We start from the raw sequence: 22,141 nt of genomic DNA, 5'->3' as shown, positions 1-22,141 counted from the left end.
TCTGAATGGAAGGGGAAGACCTGGATAATGGGGGAAATAGTAAGGGTATATTGGAAAGTGGCGACCCCATTCTGTGGCTGTGTATTTATACATCTGAACCGCAAAATGGACGACCCTCTTTAGAATGGGGTTTGCTGTTGGAATGAGGAATGAGTCGAAATGACCATTTGGTTATAAAATCCAATCAACCTTTGGGGTCTTGATAGAACAAAATGAATATATTGGTGTAAAAACCGGCCTTTTATTTTGTGGCAGCCATCTTTAAAAATGGTAAAAAATCACGGTGGCACACGGCGGTTTTATACTTCATTATAGATGAAGTTTTCATGTGAAAATTCATGATTAAGTGACTAATTCGACTATTTTGCCATTATGTTCATGTTAGCCGCTCCTCTATGCTTAGCATGGAACAGGGGAAACTTTATCACAGGGTCCAGGATAAATCCAAATAATTATGACATCTTGAAAGGCTGTTTTAAATTTGCTTCGATGTCTTCAATGAGGGATCAATAAAGATTAAAATAAAAAAAAAAAAATACTCGGAGCAGACTTGGGGCCTCGGTGGCCGAGTGGTCTAAGTAGTTACTACTGTAATCACTAGCCAGTCAACACTGAGGTTGTGAGTTCGAACCCCGCTCGTGCGGGTGCACTCGACTCCAATCTTAATTGACTAGGATTGTCAGTTTTCCTATCGAAGGTCGGTGTTTTTCTCAGGGCGCTCCGGCTTCCTCCACCAATAAAAACTGGCCGCCACGAAATAGCCCAAAAGCGGTGCTTAAAAGTGGCGTTAAAACACCAAAAATCAATCAATCAATCAATCGGAGCAGACTTCATGGTTGTATCGACTAGGTCAGGGATGAGGAAATAAGATAAATTAAGAATGAATTTCACATTGCATATTATGAATATGCTCTTTGCAACGGACAATGCCCGATGTTGACACACTCTTAGATATATATTTTTTTTCATCTGAGCCTCTGTTCATTTTAAAATGAATTCAAAAATTCCGATTTTATATATTTTCTGAATTATTTTTTTATCTGCTTAAATGAATGAATTACAAAGTAAACAACTTATATTCCTTTATTCGTACATATTAGGTACCTAATACTTACTTTAATTGCTATATTTTTACACATTATGAAATATAAGTGCTGCTGCAAGGTGCTTTTCATTCTGCAAACTAAAAGCATCTATCCGAATACGATCGACTTCTGATAGGTTGTCACTCAAACGTATGCGGGGTCAACAAGCAGACGATCCCGACATAAAACAGATTGTGCAACCATTTACAATTTAAGTTAAGCACAAAAATGCAATATTCGTGTTTTAATAAACAGATAACTTTTAACTATCCTCATTTAATCCACATGCACGTATGTAATTTTTATTTCATCGAAAGACGCTGTTTACGGAATCCGCAATTAATGAGAATATAATGAGTACTGGCGGGTTTATCTCCCCTTACCAAGTGGTAAATAATACTTTGTAAAAATAAATACTCTGATTCAATCACAAAAGTGGAATTCATATTCTGGAATTTTTTATTGACAACATATGTATTGCTTCTTTATGATGTCTTTCTGAACAGGCACAATCCGCGTTCCTATAAAAAAACAACTGTACTCCACTTTTTGCCGACTTTTTTCTTTATTCATATGAGGCAGACTTTAAACAAGTGCTACACAGGAAGAAATTTGAAAAATATGGCTTATCACTAAATTAAACGTTCCGCTATATAAACTATTCAAAAGTTGGTGACTTCATTTAAAATCATATATTTTATGAAATAAAGAATTCCACAGATACAGTTAAGTCTGCCTCATACACCTAGAAATAAGCAATAAGGGTCGGTTGAGAACTACACTTTACAACAAAGGATATGATTCCCCCGAATTTAACTTTCTCTGATCAACACAACGGGTTCCGCTTGACTAGCAGGATCAACTTTCACTTTCCTAGTTTGGCGACTTGTCTAGGGCACTGGGTAGGATTTCGAATGAAAGGCTTCAACGATTTTACGGAACCAGGAGTTCATATCCCGCTACATAAGTTGAAGATCTTACTTTGTTGAGCTATATTTAAAACAAGGTATATGTACATTGCAATGATTGCCCTGTATAGTTCCAGGTTATCAGATGGAGGATATCGTCAGCTTGTTACAGGTGTACACGTATAAAACAGAACATATCTATATGACTGCATGGTAAGTATCATCCTTTTAGACAGACAAAATAGCTTGTCCGCAAAGTGTTCTATCTGCATGTTATTAATCGTCATGTACTGTGTAAAAGCCTTATAAGAAGCCGAGGAATAAAGGCGTCAATCGACAAACGACGGCTATAATTTACAATAGATTGGCTCATGTTACAGAAGTACGTGTTTAAAGCTTGGTTTGCCAAGAGAAGGATACAGACCTTACAATATAACAATTATTATCATATATAAAATATTTATTCGTTTACTGTTATGATGACAGTTTGTGATTAATCTTCATAAAGACCAAATTATTGATCTCGTTTAAGATATTTAATACAATGCATGGAAATATTTTGACAAAATATTATTTAAATAATCAAGTTTTATCTAAATATACCAATGAAATTTATCATTCTGAACTTGCAATTTCTAAATCGACAGAGAAATCGGCTCTTGAACCATAAGAATAACATCTGTTAACAAACTGGATGTTTTCCCCTTTTTTATTGTTACTTTTCCTTACCCAGATGGCGATGATCATTTGTTCTTCCTTATGAAGCGTGCATTTCTCTGCACATGATCGTAGAACGAAATAATGGGCTTATGAGATTCAATGAAAGAAATGTTTTTATTATTTAAAATATTAAACAACAAAGATAAAAATAAAAATAAAAGTAATCACAATTCAAGGTTGTGATTAAAATGTTGTTAATTCGATGTGGTTGTATTTTGATTTTCACTTAATAATGTAGTACGGTCATATCAATAAAACAAAAGACTAAATGCGATTGAATGAAAATGTTTATTCTAATAACAGGTAAATAAAACAGAGGAGAAAATGGGGTTGTTTGTTCATCGACTTCAGGCGTCCGATAAATGTACATCTGTTATTTAGTATGCTGATCCTACAAAACAAAAGTTATATATTAGTATATCTAATTGAAAAATAAGGAACATTGTTCACCCAATTTGAACAAAAATGAATCGTGATATTTTATTTAATAATAATTTGTATCCCTGAGAACGTCAGCTATTTTGAAATTAATAAATTTACTTACATATATGTATCTTAAATAATGTCGGCCGTTTTGACCGAATGTTGGCTTAATTCCTAACAATTGACCTTATGAACATCCGTGTGAATATCCAAACATTGTACAAGAAGGACATTCTTAACCGAAACCTAATTATATTTCAAAAAATATATTCCATTCTATAAATGTATATTTTTTTTGTCAGATACAATTTAATTCAAGTTGGTTAAAGATGTCCTTCGATGCAAAATTTTACAAAAACATATACAACGATTGGTAACATTATCCTCAACAACTGTATACGTAATACGTAATACGGATAACTACATTTTGACAGTCAGGTTATATGTAAATATGTAAAATTGCTGAAAAAGTTTTGATTTAATTATACAGCCTCTTCGATATTCGAATTTCCGATAGGTTTTAATGACTTTCAAATTTTGTACCAGTGAGTGAAAAAATATGGAAATTGGTCCTGTTTCTTAATTATACTGATCATGCTACTATCCTAACAAAGCTTTTTCTTTATTTCTATTTTGTTGACTTTTAAACTTAATTTTAAAGCGCTCACCTTTTCCAACAGCCCTTCCGCCGAATCCACTGCTTACACTTCCTTGGAGAGCACCTGAAATCGACATAATCATTATTAATAAAGTAAATACAATAATCAAAATACAACATCTCTTAGTAATACTTAATGGGAAAATGTTTCATACAACAGGTCGTTGGAAAAAAATAACAGGTTTATAATTAGGTACGCCAGTCGCTTCGTTCCTCGACATAAGACACGATTCAAGGCAGTGTATTTGAAATAAGAAGGCCTAACAAATTACATTGTTAAATAACATTTCATCCCTGACCCTCCCCTTTCCCCCCAACAAAAAAGAAAAGAAAAAATGAAAAGAAAAAGGAAGAACTCTTAGTGAAGTCAGGGTATATAATAGAGTAAATGTCAAGAACAGCACTTATATCGTTCCTACATTACATTACATTGCATTACAAACTATCAAACAATTATATCATAGAGCTCCTCTTTTACATATATTGTTAAATATGGTTTACCTAATGACGACATAGAATACAGACCTGAAAGGCTTGCACTACTAACTCCTCCTGCACCCCCTCCTATACCACTTCCTACTCCCCCAGAAAGTCCACCACTCAATCTCCCGGATAGTCCTCCACTTAAACCACCTGTTCCCCCAATGCCTCCGAAATTTCTACTTTGTGCAACGATTCCACTTCCAAATTGTCCAGAAAATCCGCTGCTTCCAACTCCGGTTCCGAATCCAGTTCTACCAACAGAACCAGCAAATCCACCGTCAAATTGTCCGGCAAAGTTAGATCCAGCCCCACCAGTAAAACCACCACCTACGCCACCACCAATTGCACCACTGATTCCACCACTCAATCCTGCTCCTAAGGTATTGGCAGTAATAGCTTGTTGTAGAGCAGATATATAGGAAATCAATCTGAGGTAGGCACTCATGCTAATGGAGATAGATCTGCCTGCACCAGCACCACCAATTCCACCTCCCAAATTTCCACTTAGAGCACCAGCCAGAGAACCTGATATACCACTGCTGCCTATACCGCCTCCTAGACTACCTCCCAAATTTCCACTTAATGCAGCGGTGAGAGAACTAGACAATCCACTGCCGCCAAGCCCACCTCCTAGACTACCTCCTAAATTTCCAGTTAATGCAGCATTGAGAGAATTAGATACTCCACTGCTGCCAATGCCATTTCCGATGCCACCGCCCAAGTTTCCACTTAAAGCAGCATTGAGAGAACTAGATAGTTCACTACCGCCGAGCCCACCTCCTAGACTACCTCCCAAATTTCCACTTAAAGCAGCGTTGAGAGAATTAGATATTCTACTGCCGGAAAATCCACTTCCGATGCTTCCGCCCAAGTTTCCACTTAGAGCACCACTGAGAGAACTTAAAATTCCACTGCTACCAATTTCATTTCCGAAGCTATTTCCCAAATTTCCGCCAATAGATCCATCAAGTGACCCACTGATGGAACCACTTACTGAAATAATAAATACAAGTGTATAAAAAGGTAGCAAAGACAGTTTGAAATTTAGTTGTATAATAATCTTCTAGTAAACTTTTCTGGCGATTTTTCTGACTCACTTTTGTTATCGAGATAGTATATAGATTTGATGCCATTTTTTTTTATATTTATCCTATTCCCAATAATTTTATTACAGACAAAATAATCATAAAAAAACTAAAACTACAATTATCAATAGGAAAAGCTGGATTTTTGTTAGTAGCGAACATCAAAATTCAGTACCATTTCTTACTACATAAGCAGTCAGCATTTGGACGTTATATCCAAGGCATTTGTTGGGAAAGTGCCATGCTCATTGGACTTGAGGGAATCCTTGCAGTAACTGACTGAGGAATCCGTGATTGCCAAGTTGTAGATTAGAGTCCCGATTAGCTCAATTTTCCGAATCTACCACTTTGATGTATTTTTTTGATGTTCTTGTACTCTATGTGCATAAAATATTAGCCACGAGATGTTAAATAAACCAAAATCAATCCTAATGCCAAGCCACTTTAAGCCCGTCATAATAATGAATCAAGTCTTTGATTCAATGTAAAAAAAATTAATTATCATTTTATAACAAATTAATAGAACCATGTATTTAGTAAGATTTTTTTCCTTTGAACTAAATTGCATCTCTACCATAATGCTTAAAATAATATTTCAAATTTATAAGTGTAAAAGGAAAAGTTGTAAAAATAAAAGAATAATAGGCAAAACCCTTTTAACTATGTCCTTTATTTGATCGGAAAGAGTAAAATAATATTATGTAAACAAAACAAAAACCGACCTCCTCTACCGCCGCCATATGTGGGTACAGCATTAGCAAAGGAAAAAGTAATTAGAAGAACAGCATAGGTAATCAAAGTATTCATCCTGCCTGAAATAAATTAAAAAATATTAATAAACATTTGAGAATAAGTAGAAATAATTGTCGTTGTAATATGTAATTCAAGATTAATTAATAAAAGAACTGCATGCAAAGTAAATATGTTCATATAGATTGGTATTATAATCAAACAATTCGATGAAGGCGAAGACATTAGTATGTTGATATCAGTTAGTTGATACTCGTTCTAATAAGTTTAAAAGTGTTATACCTTGTTTTCTGTCTGTCGATGCCTTTAGTAACTGATGTGTATATCGTTATGTATAAATGATCAGCATTTTTTCACTTTTATACAGCTGCGTGTACGTGCTTTTTGCTTTCTTGCGCAAGCATTAACTCAGACTTTGATTTGTTAAGTAAAATTTGATGTTTAATACACTTATCATTCTTTATTCTTAACACTAAAATTAATCTTTAACATGATTTCAAACCACAATATAAATTTACTTCTGCTTACTTGACAATATACTGACAAATATGAATCAGACATTTTTATTTGCCATTTTACACATTTCCTTAAAAAGTCAAACAATAAGTTGGGATATTACGTAACTTGGTCATTTTGTCATCGTAACACATGTAATTTCAAAATTTGTATGTTATTATTGGTCTTCGTCATATATTTTGAAGGGGTATATTACACGGTCTACTGGTTTGTTACTAAGGTAAGCCGCCATTTTAAATTTTGGAATTTTAGCGTATGTGATTTCTTCAAAAATATATCAAATAAGTCACATGTTGTTTTTTTTCTCTCCAGAAAAAAATTCTTTTTGTAAATATTTATATCATTCTGAGGTGTATGTCTGAATAGGAATTCTAATGCAATCGTTATGTATCAATGGTTCTGATTGGATAACAACAAGAGTAAAATTCTCTATCTACCTGGCTGTAGCTAAGGAAGCCGACATTTTGAATTCTGGAATGTATTGATATGTTAGTTCTTCAATAATAAATTTTTACAAAACTCACATTTTTCACCTACAGATGATTTTTTTTATCTATTTTCGTTACATTCGGAGGTATACAAGAAGCCTGAATACGCCCAGTGTTTACTTTTGACGCCGGAAGCATATAAATGACGTCATCTTGTTTAGTTACCAAAGACGATAACATTATTTTGCGGAATTTTCGTTTTATGAAATTTTATACCGAAAAAATGACTGAAGTAGACTGATTTGTTCATTTTGCATTAGAAAAGAGATAACCGTATTGTATTTGAAGATTAATCTAAGTAAAATTTGGTTTTAAAGTCGCCAATATCCGTTTACCAGCTCCGCTACGCGTCGCCAGATAAACTTAATTTGCGACAGTAAATATTTGACGTAGGCCAAGCTTCAAATACAATAAAGTTATCTCTTCAGTGAACCTCGGACATCACGATGTTTAGATGCCAAAGACAAGAATAAGTTTTGCGGATTTTTTTATTTATAACAATTTGAAACCAAAATAGTAATAAAAGTGGTTGATTAAGCTGCATTACAATGGAGATAACAGCATTGTTTACTATCTCTTTTACTCGTCGCGAGGTAAACTCAATAGGCGACAGTTAAAAATATGTTTTACGTCGGGCAACTTAAATTACAATTCAGCAATGGTAGCAATTGGACTACATTTGTAAATCAGTTGAGCTAAAAAGCATTAGGAGTTTTGGGTCCTCAATGCGCTTCAACTTTGTACTTTATTTTGCCTTTTGGACTTTTTTTTTTCGAGTGTCATTAACAAGTCTTTTGTAGACGAAACGCGCGTCTGGCGTACACAATTTTAAGTCTGATATCTATGAGGAGTTATTGAATATTCATCGTGTATTTGTGTGAACACACATGAGCATCCGTGTGTTTCACGAGAAGTGCCTTGAAGGGAAATTGCTTCATAATGGGAAAACATGCTGACAAACAGTGCTTTTTCTTACTGCAAAATGGCCATTAAGTATATATATATATTTTTTTTAATTTTTTTTCTAATTTTATTACGTCTAAACTTACCTCTCAAAACTTCAAAAGTATAATTTGAGGCATTTAATTGAGAAATATATCATGACAAATGGCTGACAAGGCATGTGGAGCATGGACCAGGAGAAAATTGATCACAGGGTCCAGGATTTGTCCAAATAATTATGACATCTTAAAAGACTATTTGATTTTTAGCCTCGCAACTTCAATGAGGATCGATACAAATTAAAATCGAAACATATTTTTAGCAGACGCCATTATTATCTTGATGCGTGGTAAAAAAAGAATGAATTTCATGGTGAATGTTGTGAACGGGCTTTCGACAACATGCATTGCCAGAAGTTGACACACTATATATTTGTTTCATACGTTTCTCTTTTTATTCAAAACCAAGATAATTTCGTTTTCATTTAAATTATGCAGTATAGTTTCGTTTTGACCACGTGTGTGACATGCTTGGGAAACCAAACTTTAATTTTATTCAGCATCTTTTTTATCAGCTGACAAAAAGTTAACAACTTATATTCGGTAAATCTTAAATATTTATTAGCTGACACTTATTTTCTAAAAAAACAAATTGCTGCTGCAAGGTGCTTTCAATTCAGTTAACAACCAACATCTATCCGTGTGCGATCTTTTTATTGGTTTGCTACCATAAAGTAGCCGGAGTCGAAAAGCAGACAATCCTGGCAAGAAAAACAGCTATTGCAACCAGTTACAATATAATTTAAGCATTGGGTTTCAATAAACAAATTACATCATATCGGTATTTAGGATTTATCCGCACGTACATATGTGATTTTTATTCATCAATTTTATCGATAGATGCGGCTTACGATATTTACCATTGATAAATATATAATGAGGTAATTGCGGGGTTATCTCCCCCTGACCCATACTGCTCCTTACTATAAAATGTAGCTAACCACCTGGCTTACCTTTATGACAAAAATATTGCTGTGACAAAAGACAAAAAGAAAAGACAAAGCTCTCTATAATATCGATTTTGTTTGGAAATCACATTATAGATTTCCTTGATAGAGGGTTGCTGCTCACAAAGAAGCTTTTAAATTAATAGTTCCAAGTGGTGAAGTTGAAATCATCCCTTCGAAAATTTTACGGACACCATCACGAGCTGGAATATTAGTTTCACTGAGACCGACAGATATGTTCCAATCGTCGTAACCACAATGCCGTCCTCCTTTTCCCCAAATGTGACCTACCGAATTATACTTATCACCGGGTTTATACTTACATGAACAACACGACAGGTGCCACATGTGGAGCAGGATCTGCTTACCCTTCTGGAGCACTTGAGATCACCCCCCCCCCCTTGGTCTTTAATCATATTTTAATGTAATCATAAGCGCGCCGATGACTAATTTTGATAGCTAATTACCATCCGATAGTAAGAAAATAAAATGAACAGACAAGTAACTTTTTACATTAATGAGATAAAATTTTCCATATCTACCGTATACATTTCGATTTATTTTTGTTTACAGCACAAAAAGTAAATCTTTTAAATGTTTTTAATATTTGCTTTTTCCGACGGATATGGTGAACAAATTAAAGGTTAACCTAAACTGTAAGGACAATATATAGGTGTACGCTTATTGACCTTTTACTATCTACGATAGGACTAGGTATATACGATGTGTGTATTATTATCTGGCAACAGTCGTGGAAGGCTAGCAGGGCCTTCAGGGCACATCGTGTCAGGTGTGACTGTCAATTCGAATGGATTATAAGACAGAATGTCGAGTTTAATACACAAAGTTAAAATACATATTAAAGGTGGTGGCAAATACAAAAGATCGCCTTGGAATATTAAATTATATTTAGGGTTAACCGAATCACTATTTTGAACATGTATTTCATATACATGTAGGATGAATAAATCCGATGTTATAGAAATGATAAATAATGTTCAAATTTATAAATCTAAAGGAGAAGTTATTAAAATCAAAATGATTTTTTAATTTGATTAGTTTAAAAACGAAAAAAATAATCTTGGGAAAACTAATAATCAAGTGTTATAATAAGAGTATATCATTTACTGATCAAAACAAAGCGCTTTTGATTTACCTCATACAGTTACAAAATGTACGGAAACACTCTTTATCTAAATATTTGAAATCTTGGTATGTGTTACCTGGCCAAAGGGTGTTAAGTCAATATCGGAAACCATCTAAAGTCAACTTTGCCTGTGTAGAATGGAACTGAAAAAAATCATAGTTTGGCTGAAAAGTGTTACTCATATATTATTAAATGCAAGAAACCATTTGTGATTTGTATTTAAGACAGGCTGGAAGAATCGGATTTTCAATGTGCTTTATATCTTGTACCTTTGCAAGACTTGTAATTCATATTCTTCAGTAGGACACATTATTCCCGCTCTAAACAGACAAGAATACTCCTTAATACCGGATAAGCAGTAGTATTTTAAATTTCTGTGGTTTAATACCAAGTTAAAAAAACCACCGAAATTAATTTGATACTCAATATGTTTCTTTGAAAATAAACATATTCTCATTCAGTCTGAAAATAAAATATGAAATCGGTATACAGAACATTCAGAAGTGTGAATGTCATAAAATCTTGTTATATCAGAAAAAGGTTTTGAACGCCATTATAAACGTGAATCTGTATACGTAAGACCTCATGGGACGACACCTTACAATATACAGGTAATATACATGTAGCTCTGTAATACCCGGAAATGTCTAGTTAAATCACTACCTATACAGCATGTACCATGTCAAAGAAATTCTCACGATTGTAAAGCATGACAATTCATAATTTAAGAGGGGTCCAGGATGGGGAGAATGATTTAAATTTTCATCTGTTACTTTCGATAGAAGTGAGTTGATTTTTTAAATTCCCTTTTGGAACAATGCTTTTTATTTTTAGTAAAGTTATTGCGAACCTCATGAAAGTTTTCCACAGTGCAATCTCTATCTGGTCAAGGTATTTAAACTTTTGTAAGTTCACCTGTCATATAAAGTACATACAATAGCTATTGTTCTCTGTGTAGTTTATTCTCTGGGACCTTAAGATTTCTTCTACGAGAAATATATCACTCATTGATTAATTTACCTGAGTAAAAAAAAAATCTTTTAAATAGACGAAAATACATGTGTTATACTCAAAACTGCATGTGATGTTGTATTTATTCAATATTAAAAAGATATTTTCAATTTGTTGAATGTAAACAGTGATTCAAACATTAATAAAACTTGATTTCTGATAAAACTTAAGAATTTGTTTTTTGTGTGTTTGACAAATAAAAATTTGAAAATTATGATGTTCAAATTAAGACCTACTTAAATGTATTCTATAACTAAACAAAAAAAAAAAAAAATGCAAATTTCAATAGGAACATTACTAAAACTTTTGTTAAAAATCAAAGTTTTATGAATAAATCAGTGTTTATATTGAAAAGATTGATAATATATTATCAATTTTAAATAAATACATCATCACAGGCAGTTAATGAGTATAAAAAAAGTATTTTTGTCTATATATAAGAAACATTTTTCATGACTCAGGTAAATTAATCAATGAGTGATAGATTTCTCTTAGAAGAAATTTAAAGGTCCCAGTGAATAAACTACACAGAGAACAATAGCTATTGTATTTATTCAATTGGACAGGTGAACTAACAAAAGTTTAAATACTTGACCATATAGAGATGGCACTGTGGAAAACTTTCATTGGGTTCGCAATAAAATCATAAATTGACTCTACAATTAACCAATGTACACCCCACCCCCTTCCCCCAAAAAGGAAAAAAAAAGATGAACGGTAAGTCACATCAAATTCAAATATTAAAAATATTTTTTTGTTGTTAACCAGATAAATTTATATATTTGTCTCTGAGTTAACCTATAAAAATGACAGAAATAAACTGGAAATATATTTATGGTGTGTACAAGGCAACTGCGGCTATGCACATTTTCTATGAAGTTGAATAACCACTACTAACTGCATGCACATTTTTTTAAATGAATCCTTCCATCATTTCAACCAAGAACGATATTTATATATGAAATGCTATAGTTGGCGAGATTTTATTTTCTACCAGATGTGTGTATTTTTATATTTATATACCAAATGTGTGCATTTTTCCCCCTAAAACATTAGAGGAAATTTTCGTATACCCGTTCCATTATTACAGAAATATGCTATATTTATGCAATTTATATGATTATTTTCTCTCTTATTTTCAACATATATTTTAAATTGTCACCATCTGTAGTTCCGTAACTTTCTATCTGTATAAACCAATGATCGACAAGTGCATACAGTTTTGTACAAGCTGTGTTTAAAAATTTCCATGTTTATTGACAACGAGTGTTTACTGACATTTTTCCAAATTATACCGTAGGAAGTATCTAAATAGATTTTATTTCCTCAAATCTTTAGCTATAATTATTTAGATAAATATGATTCTTTACACCAGTAATGCCATTCATAAACAAGTGGTAGTAAAATTGTATACACGTATGAGTTTAGCAATGACTAGTATTATATCACTGTCGGGCTAAACAAAAAAATGTACAAATGATGTATATTACATCTGATGGTTTTTAAATGGAAAAATCTAAGTTTCCGGTCGTGTACACTGATACGCTCAGCTAAACCTCACAATACCTCTGGCAATAATTCCTTTAGCCATGCTGATGATCAAATTAGAGAAGGACAGACTTGAAAAAATGTATTGCATAAAAGACTTATGACCAAGTTAGATTTTTGAAAAACAATTTTACATGGAACCCCGCTCGTTAATTATGACTTTAAACTTTGAGAGAATCCATAAAAGTAATTGCTTTAAAGTAATTCTCCTTTATATTTACTTGTTTCATAAACTATGAAAAAATATCAGTTTAAACAACGACAGACTATAGTTATTTAAGAAAAAAATAGATGTCCAATCGGCCGACTTTTCCGACTCTTAAACCTTTTTTTAAACATTGTTCCGTATCAAGTTAGTTTAAAAAGTTTTCCGATAGGTAGTATACAACCATGTTTCGTATAATTCTTTTTTAAGGATCCGGGAAACTGTGATTGCTTTTGTCATTACCTTGTCGGGTTAAAAAAAAACGTACGTTTGACAAGTGATTTCGACACTGAATTACGACTACGTGAGTCCCTGCTTGTTTGGTACTTTGTGGTTTATAGATATCACGTGGTTTTTCAATATGGAAGCCGTCAAGATGGCGACATGTAGAGAATTGATAATCTCAAATTAAAATCGATGCTGATCTCTTATATTGGGGAATAAAACGTTAATATTAATGAATTTGTGCTTTTTTATTCACAATGAACATAATATAAATTTTTCATTTTTGTTGCGAAGTTTCCCTTTAAACCAAGAGTTCCACGTGGTGACGTTGAAATCATCCCTTTGTAAATTTTACGGACGCCATCACGTGTTGGTTGACCGTTATGGAATATCTGTTTCACAGATGACGACAAATATGCTGCAATTGTCGTAACCACAATCCCGTCCTTTTCCCCTGAATGTGACCCTCTGATTAGACTTATCACCGGGTTTGTACTAACATGAGCAACACGACGGGTGCCACATGTGGAGCAAGATCTTCTTACCCTTCCAGAGTACCTGAAATTACCCCCAGTTTTTGGTGGGGTTCGTATTGCACAGTCTTTAGTTTTCTATGTTGTGTTTTGTGTACTGTTGTTTGTCTGTTTGTCTTTTTCTTTTTTAGCCATGGCGTTGTTAGTTTATTTCCAACTTATGAGTTTAATTTCCTTTGGTATCTTTTGCCTATCTTTTAAAGAGAGATTGAAAAGTCTGCAGACCACTTTTGTTTCATAAAAAACGAATGGCCAACGAAGGTAAAAATATTTTGTTTCAGGAAGGGGTAAATCATACTTTTTAAAAGTAAACACTCTGATTTAATCACAAAAATGGCAACATTAAAATGCTGGAAAGTTTTATGGACAACATATTTGTTACGTCTTGAAGACTTCTTATCAACAGACAATCTGCATTCTTATAGGGGACAACTGTGCTCATCTTCTTGCTGACCTTTTTCTTTATCCACATGACGCATACTTTTTACCAGAGTTTCTCAGTAATTTATTTAAAAAGCTAGCATAATCTTGTAATTTCATGTGTCGCTATATAGATGATGTCATCTCATAAAGTTTTATTCAAAGGTTGTTTTTGAAATCATATGTTCCAGGAAACAAAGGATTCAACAGATACAGTTATCATAACTTGCATCTAAACATTTGCAATAACGGTCGATAAAGAACTACACTTTAGAACAAAGGAGAAGATTTCCCCGCTTTTTTACTTGCTATTATCAATACGACGGTTTCGCATGACACCTAAAATGACCAGCGGGTTTTAGTAGGGTTTGTGTTTCACTATCTCTAGTTTTTCGAGGAGTGTTTTGAAACTTTTTAGTTGTCTTTTCGTTGTTTCCTTTTGGTATCTCAAATTTCTTTTTTTGAATTGATGCAAAAAGTGAATATGAATTACAGTCTCACTAGAAAAGATTTGACTCACTTTAAAATTATTGTTATGCTGTTACTCATATCTAATAAACTATTTATGACAGCCACGATTTTAAGTTGAGATTATTTTAGCACTTTATGTAGTGTTTCTCTAAATTCGATAAGTTTCCCCCAGAGTCTATAAAAGATATTTAAGAAATAATTTTCAAACGTTCATATCAGACAGATTTTTTGTGGACATATTGAGAATTATTTTGATAGATGTATAATGCTTTCGAATCCTATGGTGTGGCGAAATCAAACTTTCTCCTTTTGAACAATGGAAAACTAACTTAGAATACATATCCATTTTGTTAATCACAGGCTAAAAAATTAAAACGTCCATTCCAAATGAGGACATTCCATGAAAACCTTTCAGGGAAAAGACATGTCTGGACAAATTCAAATGTTAGCTTTTGGTCATTTACCTCTCAACGTATTCGGGTATTGAAATATCCTTTCCTTTTAACTGTTTTCGTTTGAGCGTTTCTTGTGAAGGTTTACCCAGAAAACTGCTATGGAAGTGTTATTTTCATGCCATTTAGACATCAAATGTGTTAAAAAATATGAAACAGCATAAAAGATTCAAGCTCTAATAATGGAAATTTCTATCACTATTTAACTTCAGGTGAAGAAAGCGATTTCGGTTACACTTTTCACATATGCACACGTATAAAGCAGAAACTCATTATTATGACTGCATGGTAAGTATTATCATCTTTTAAGGGGGTACGGTAGTATATCCTGTCCCATATGGATAATGATAGCCTATTTATAATTTTCACCACTTTCTTGTACTGCCCAGGAAACTACATACACAGTTAACTGAAATACATTCTATATAATATTCAGAAATAAATTTGAATATGTATGATAACTGTTTACTTTTTCTTTTTTCTTTATAAACCTAAAGCTACTACTGCATTCAGGTCGTTTATCTTGCAGTAAATACAAAATTTAAAAAAGTTCTTAAAAATTTCATCTTTACTTGTATGTAAAATTATTTCGTACTTTTCTACACATGATTCATTCCTCAGCTTGGTAAAGTATTTTCAATAGATACTTAAGTAGGGTACACAAAAGAGCATTCTTAATTCCGGAATGTAAATACTATTATGCCACCTTCAGACAACAAACAGCTTATCTGCAAAGTATTCATTCTACATGCGATATATCATCATACACTGTGTTACAACCATAGATGAAGCCGACAATCGACTAACAAGGGCTATATTTAGATAAAGCATAGACAGCTTCATGTTACAGAAGTACGAGTTCAAATCTCGCCGAGGGAACAACACATAACTAACAATATAACAGTAATAACTATATATTCATATAATATTTATTCGTTAACTGTAATGATGGGAGTTTGTGATTGATCTAAGTGAAGACCAAATGATCAATCTCGTGTCAGATACTTAAACGTTCCTGATGAAGGTAAATCCAGAAAAGCGCTTCGGACGCATGAAATTTATGACGTGTTGTTTTCATTTTTTTTTTAACAATGCATGAAAAAAGACACAATATTCTCTAAATAATCCAGTTGTTTCTAAATATACCAATTCAAATTATCATTCTGAGCTTGCAATTTCTAAATCAAAACCGATCGCTGCTTTTAAACCTTAAACATATAATTTGTTACGCTAATTACCGGGGAAACTTTTCTTCTTTTTCTTATTGTTAATTTTCCTTACATAGATGCCGTTGTTCATTTGCTCTTCCTTATTAAGCGGGCATTTCTCTGCACATGATCGTAGAACAAATAAAAGGCTATCTCAGATTCAATGAAAGTAATGTTTCTATTAGTTAAATTTTTGAACAACAAGGGATGAGAATAAAGATAAATTAATCAGGAACAAGACTAAATACGATTGAATAAAAAAGTTTATTCTAATAACAAGTAAATACAACAAAAGAAAAAATGTGGTTGTTTGTTCATCGACTTCAGGCGTTCGATAAATGTACATCTGTTATTTAATATGCTGATCCTACAAAAAAAATTACATATTATTATATCCAATGGGAAAATTAAGAAAATTGTTCACACAATTTAAACAAAAATGAATCGTGATGTTCCATTTAATAATAATTTGTATTCCTGATATTGTGAGCTATTAACAAAATTAATAAATTTACTTATCATATTTGTATCTTTAATAATGTGGGCAGTTTTGACCGAATGTTGGCTTAATTTCTAACAACTGACCTAATAAACATTCAAACATTGTATAAGGACGACATTCTTAACCGATACCTAATTATATTTAAAAACCAAAAATGTCCATTCTATAAATGTATATATAATTTTTCAGGTACAATTTAAATCATTTTGGTTGAAGATGTCCTTCGATGGAAAATTTTACAAAAACATGTTAAAAAAATTGGTAACATTGTCCTCAGCATAACGTAATACGGATAACTACATTTTGATTGTCAGGTTATATGTGAATATGTAAAAATACTAAAAAAGTTTCGAGTTAATTATAAAGACTATTCGATATTCGAATTTCCAGTAGGTTTTAAGATTTTCGGATTTTGTCCCAATGAGTGAAAAAAAATAGAGGAAAAAGTACTGATCATGCTACTATTATCTAACAAAGATTTTTCTTTATTTCTTTTTGTTGTTTTTAAAATTAATTTCAAAAAGCTCACCTTTTCCAACAGACCCTCCACCGAATCCACTTCTTATACTTCCTTGGAGACCACCTGAAATCGACGTATTCTTTATTAATAAAGTAATGACTATAATGAAAAACAACATCTCTTAGTAATGCAATCGGAAAAATGTTTTAATACAACAGACCATTGAATAAAAATACCAGGCTTATAAGTGTTTCTCGTTTCTCGTTTTTTTATATAGATTAGACCGTTGGTATTCCGGTTTGAATTGTTTTACACTAGTCATTTTGGGGCCCTTTATAGCTTGCTGTTCTGTGTGAGCCAAGGCTCCGTGTTGAAGGCCGTACTTTGACCTATAATTGTTTACTTTTTACACACATTGTGGCTTGGTTGGAGAGTTGTCTCATTGGCACTTATACCACATCTTCTTATTAATACTATAATTAGGTACGCCAGTCGCTTCGGTCCTCAACATAAGACTCTATTCAAAACAGTGTATTTAAAATTAGAAGGCCTAACAAACTACATGATTGAATATCATTTCAACCCTGGTCCAAACCCCAATAAAAAAAAATAAAAAGGTAAAAGAAAGAAGGGAGAATTCTTAGTGAAGTCAGTGTATATAAAAAGAGTAAATGTCAAGAACAGCACTTATAGATAGATATGACTTATATCGTTCCTACATATCAAGCATTGCATTGCAAACAATTATATTATAGAGCTCCTTTTTTCCATATGCTGTTAAACATGGTTTACCTAATGACGACATAGAATACTGACCTGAAAGGCTTGCACTACTAAGTCCTCCTGCGCCCCCTCCTATACCACTTCCTATTTCCCCAGAAAGTCCACCACTTAATCCCGCGGATAGTCCACCACTTAAACTTTCTTCTCCTCCAATGCCTCCGATATTTCCACTTTGTGCAACAAATCCACTTCCAAATTGTCCAGCAAATCCGCTGCTTCCTACTCCTGTTCCGAATCCAGTTCTACCAACAGAACTAGCGAATCCACCGTCAAATTGTCCAGCAAAATTAGATCCAGTACCACTAGTGAATCCACTTCCTACTCCACCACCAATTCCACCACTGATTCCACCACTGATTCCTGCTCCTAAGGTATTGGCAGTAATAGCTTGTTGTAGAGCAGAGATATAGTACATTAATCTAAGATAGGCACTAATGCTAATGGAGATAGTTTCACCGACACCAGCACCACCAATTCCACCTCCCACATTTCCACTTAGAGCACCAGCAAGAGAACCTGATATTCCACTGCTGCCTATACCGCCTCCTAGACTACCTCCTAAATTTCCACTTAGAGCAGCGTTGAGAGAATTAGATAATCCAATGCCGCCAATTCCACTTCCAATGCCATCGCCCATGTTTCCACTTAAAGCAGCGTTGAGTGAACTTGATAGTGCACTGCCGCCAAGTCCACTTACAAGACTACCTCCCAAATTTCCTCTTAGAGCAGCATTGAGAGAATTAGATACACCTACACCGCCAATTCCACTTCCAATGCCACCGCCCATGTTTCCACTTAAAGCAGCGTTGAGTGAACTTGATACTGCACTGCCGCCAAGTCCACTTACAAGACTACCTTCCAAATTTCCTCTTAGAGCAGCATTGAGAGAATTAGATACACCTACACCGCCAATTCCACTTCCAATGCCACCGCCCAAGTTTCCACTTAAAGCAGCGTTGAGTGAACTTAATAGTGCACTGCCGCCAAGTTCACTTCCAAGACTTCCTCCCAAATTTCCTCTGAGAGCAGCGTTGAGAGAATTAGATACACCTACACCGCCAATTCCACTTCTAATGCCACCGCCCAAGTTTCCACTTAGAGCACCACTGAGAGAACTAGAAATCCCACTGCCACCAATTCCACTTCCGAAGCCATTTCCCACATTTCCGCCAATAGACCCATCAAGTGACCCACTGATTGAACCACTTACTGAAATAATTCATACAACTATATTAAATGAAAGCAAAACAAAATTTAGTTGTATAATGATCTTCTAGTAAACTTTTCTTTTATTTTTTCATTAAATTTTTCTGTTACTTTTCTATTAAAGTTTTTCTGACTGACTGTTGTGCTCGACAGAATAAATAGAATTGATGCCACATTTTTAGATTTATTCTTTCCCCAATCGTTTTTTAAAGACAAAATATTCATTACAAACTAAAATTATGAATGGGAAAATCTGAATTATTATTGCAGCTAAGATCCTAATTAAGAGCCATTTCTAATTGGCATTTATACTTTATATCATAGGCTTATGTTGGGAGAGTTCCACGCTCTTTGCATGGTATGGAATCCTTGCAATAACTGACGGAGGAATCCGTGATTGCCCGATTGCAAGATTACAGTCCCGGTCGGATCACTTTTCCGAATCTACCACTTTAACATATTTGTTAATTGTTCTCGAACTGTATGTGCATGAAATATTAGCCACTGGATGTTAAACAAACCAAAATAATTTTTAATATTTTACTAACCCACTTTAAGCTCGTCATAATAATGAATCAAGCCTTAGAGTCTATGTAACTGGATGTTAAACAAACCAAAATCATTTCTAATACTTTACTAAGCCATTTTGAGCTCGTCATAATAATGAATCAAGTCTTAGATTCAATGTAAAAAATTCATAATCATATTATAACAAATTAATAGTATCATGTTTAGTTAGATTTTTTTTTATCTGGACCAAATTGCATGTCAACCATAATGCTTCAAATAATAGTTTAAATTTACAAGACTTAGTGTAAAACGAAAACTTGCAAAATAAAGGTTAAAAAGCAAACCCTTTTGAATTAGTCCTCTGTTTGATCGGAAAGAGCAAAATATTTTTATGTAAGAAAAACAGACCTCCTCTACCGCCGCCAAATTTGGGTACAGCATTAGCAAAGGAAAAGGTCAATAAAAGAACAGCATAGGTAATCAAAGTATTCATCCTGTCTGAAATAAATTAATAAAATATTAATAAACATTTGAGAAGTAAGTAGAAATATTTGTCGTTGTTACATGTAATTCAAGATGAATTAATAAAAATAAAAAAAAAACGACATCCAAAGTAAACATTTTCACATTAATTGATATTATAACCAAACAATGTTTATATATGTGAAGCTTTTAATTAGTTGATATTTACTCGAGCTTATAACTGTTAAGTTGAAAATTGTTATTATAAATAAGAAGATGTGGTATGATTGCCAATGAGACAACTCTCCATCATATACCTGGATTTCTGTCTCTCGATGCCTTTATCAATGGTATGTATAAATGATCAGCTATTTTTCTCTTTTATACGGCTGTGTATACATGCTTTCCGCATTCTTGCCTGAACATTAATGTTGACCTTGATATATAGAACTTGATTTTCTTAGTAATATTTGATGTTTAGAACACTAGTCATTCTCTATTCATAACACTTCGTTTTAAAACTAATGTTTTGCGTGATTTCAAAAACCACAATTTACATTTACTTCTGCTTACATGACAATCTATTGATAAATATGAATCAGACAGTTTTATTTGCCATTTTGCACATTTTCTTAAAAAGTCTAACAATAACATAAGATTACGTAATATGGTCATTTATTCATTGTAACACAATGTAATTTTTAAATTGATATGTAATTAATGGTCGTCTTCATATATTTTGAAGTGTTATATTCCACGGTCTACCGGTCTGTCATTAAAGTAAGTCGCCATTTTGAACTTCGAAATTTTAGGGTTTGTGATTTCTTCCAAAATAATATATCAATTAAGTCACATGCAAAATCTAAGCACCACACAAAGCTTCTAGTTATAAGGGTTATGTTTAGGATGTTCGCTCCTCTTGATTTTGAAAATTAGTCAGATACTCGGAATCCTCTGGTTTTATCCATGTAGTGCTAATAAATATTTTGCTCAGTAACCCCTACTTTTCTTTCCCCACAGTTTAAATGTCTATAATAAATACGTCGTGAGTTATGGGCGTTACAGACGAACGTTCACCTAATCTGACCCAGACAATGGGATATTTTTGCGCGCCAATCAATGGTCTCGTCTACACTGTTTTGCACATGATTCTACCATCAATTTATAACAGTCTTTTAAAAAGCTTGTTATTTTGAAACAGAGTAGCGAACATCCTTAACTGAATAACACATGCGGCTAAATTTATTTGCGAAATACAGGAAAATCATTATATTTTACAATCATGTGATATGATTGTCATCGTAAGATCCCGAGGTCATGATTTCCTCAATTGGTGAATATAGTAGACTTCCACGTACCAAATAAGCTTCTAGTTAAAAGGTGTATGTTAACCGAATAAAACACGCGGCTAAATTTATTTGCGAAATACAGGAAAATCATTATATTTTACAATCATGATTGTCATCGTAGATCCCGAGGTCATGATTTCCTCAATTACGTGTTTTATAAGGTACCCCGATATACCGTATTGTACGTGGAATTTTTAAAATGAAAAAAATATTGTGCTCTATTTGGTGGTTGAAATAGTACTTAAAATATGGTTTATATATTAAGTGCCAATCTGCCTAAGAACCAGGCAGTGGTGAAAACATGACAAACAAAACCCCACTCAAGTTGACATTAATGTATGTTCAAAATGTAAAATGGTGTAGGGATATAACATTCGTTTCCTTTTCCTGTTCTGGTAATTCAAGATATAATTTGGTTGAAATGCACTAGAAATTAGATATTAAGGGGAGCTAACTCCGTAATTTGCTATCATTCTTACCAAAAAATATCTAGAGATTTCTCGAATTACCAGACACGCAGAAATGAAAGCCCTACCATTTCTAACTCAGGATGAGGGTAACTTCAAAATAGGATGGTTAGGTCGG

General features: G+C 33.3%; 1 protein-coding gene across 1 annotated transcript in view; it reads right to left on the bottom strand.

Moving 5' to 3' along the window:
- The window catches only part of LOC127733515 (uncharacterized PE-PGRS family protein PE_PGRS54-like), a 73,255-nt gene extending 54,439 nt beyond the window's left edge, over positions 1 to 18,816 (bottom strand). Inside the window, exons 1-3 of the mRNA XM_052242868.1 lie at positions 18,063 to 18,816; positions 4,320 to 5,270; positions 3,805 to 3,858 (exon numbers count right to left, since the gene is read on the bottom strand). Of these exons, the coding sequence (XP_052098828.1) occupies positions 3,805 to 3,858; positions 4,320 to 5,270; positions 18,063 to 18,816 (1,759 nt within the window). The remainder of the gene's footprint in view (positions 1 to 3,804; positions 3,859 to 4,319; positions 5,271 to 18,062) is intronic.
- Between the last annotated feature and the right edge of the window lie 3,325 nt (positions 18,817 to 22,141).

This window comes from Mytilus californianus, unplaced genomic scaffold, assembly GCF_021869535.1.
Source record: "Mytilus californianus isolate M0D057914Y unplaced genomic scaffold, xbMytCali1.0.p SCAF_3, whole genome shotgun sequence".
Classification (NCBI taxonomy): domain Eukaryota; kingdom Metazoa; phylum Mollusca; class Bivalvia; order Mytilida; family Mytilidae; genus Mytilus; species Mytilus californianus.
This window is presented reverse-complemented; position numbering and strand designations above follow the sequence as displayed.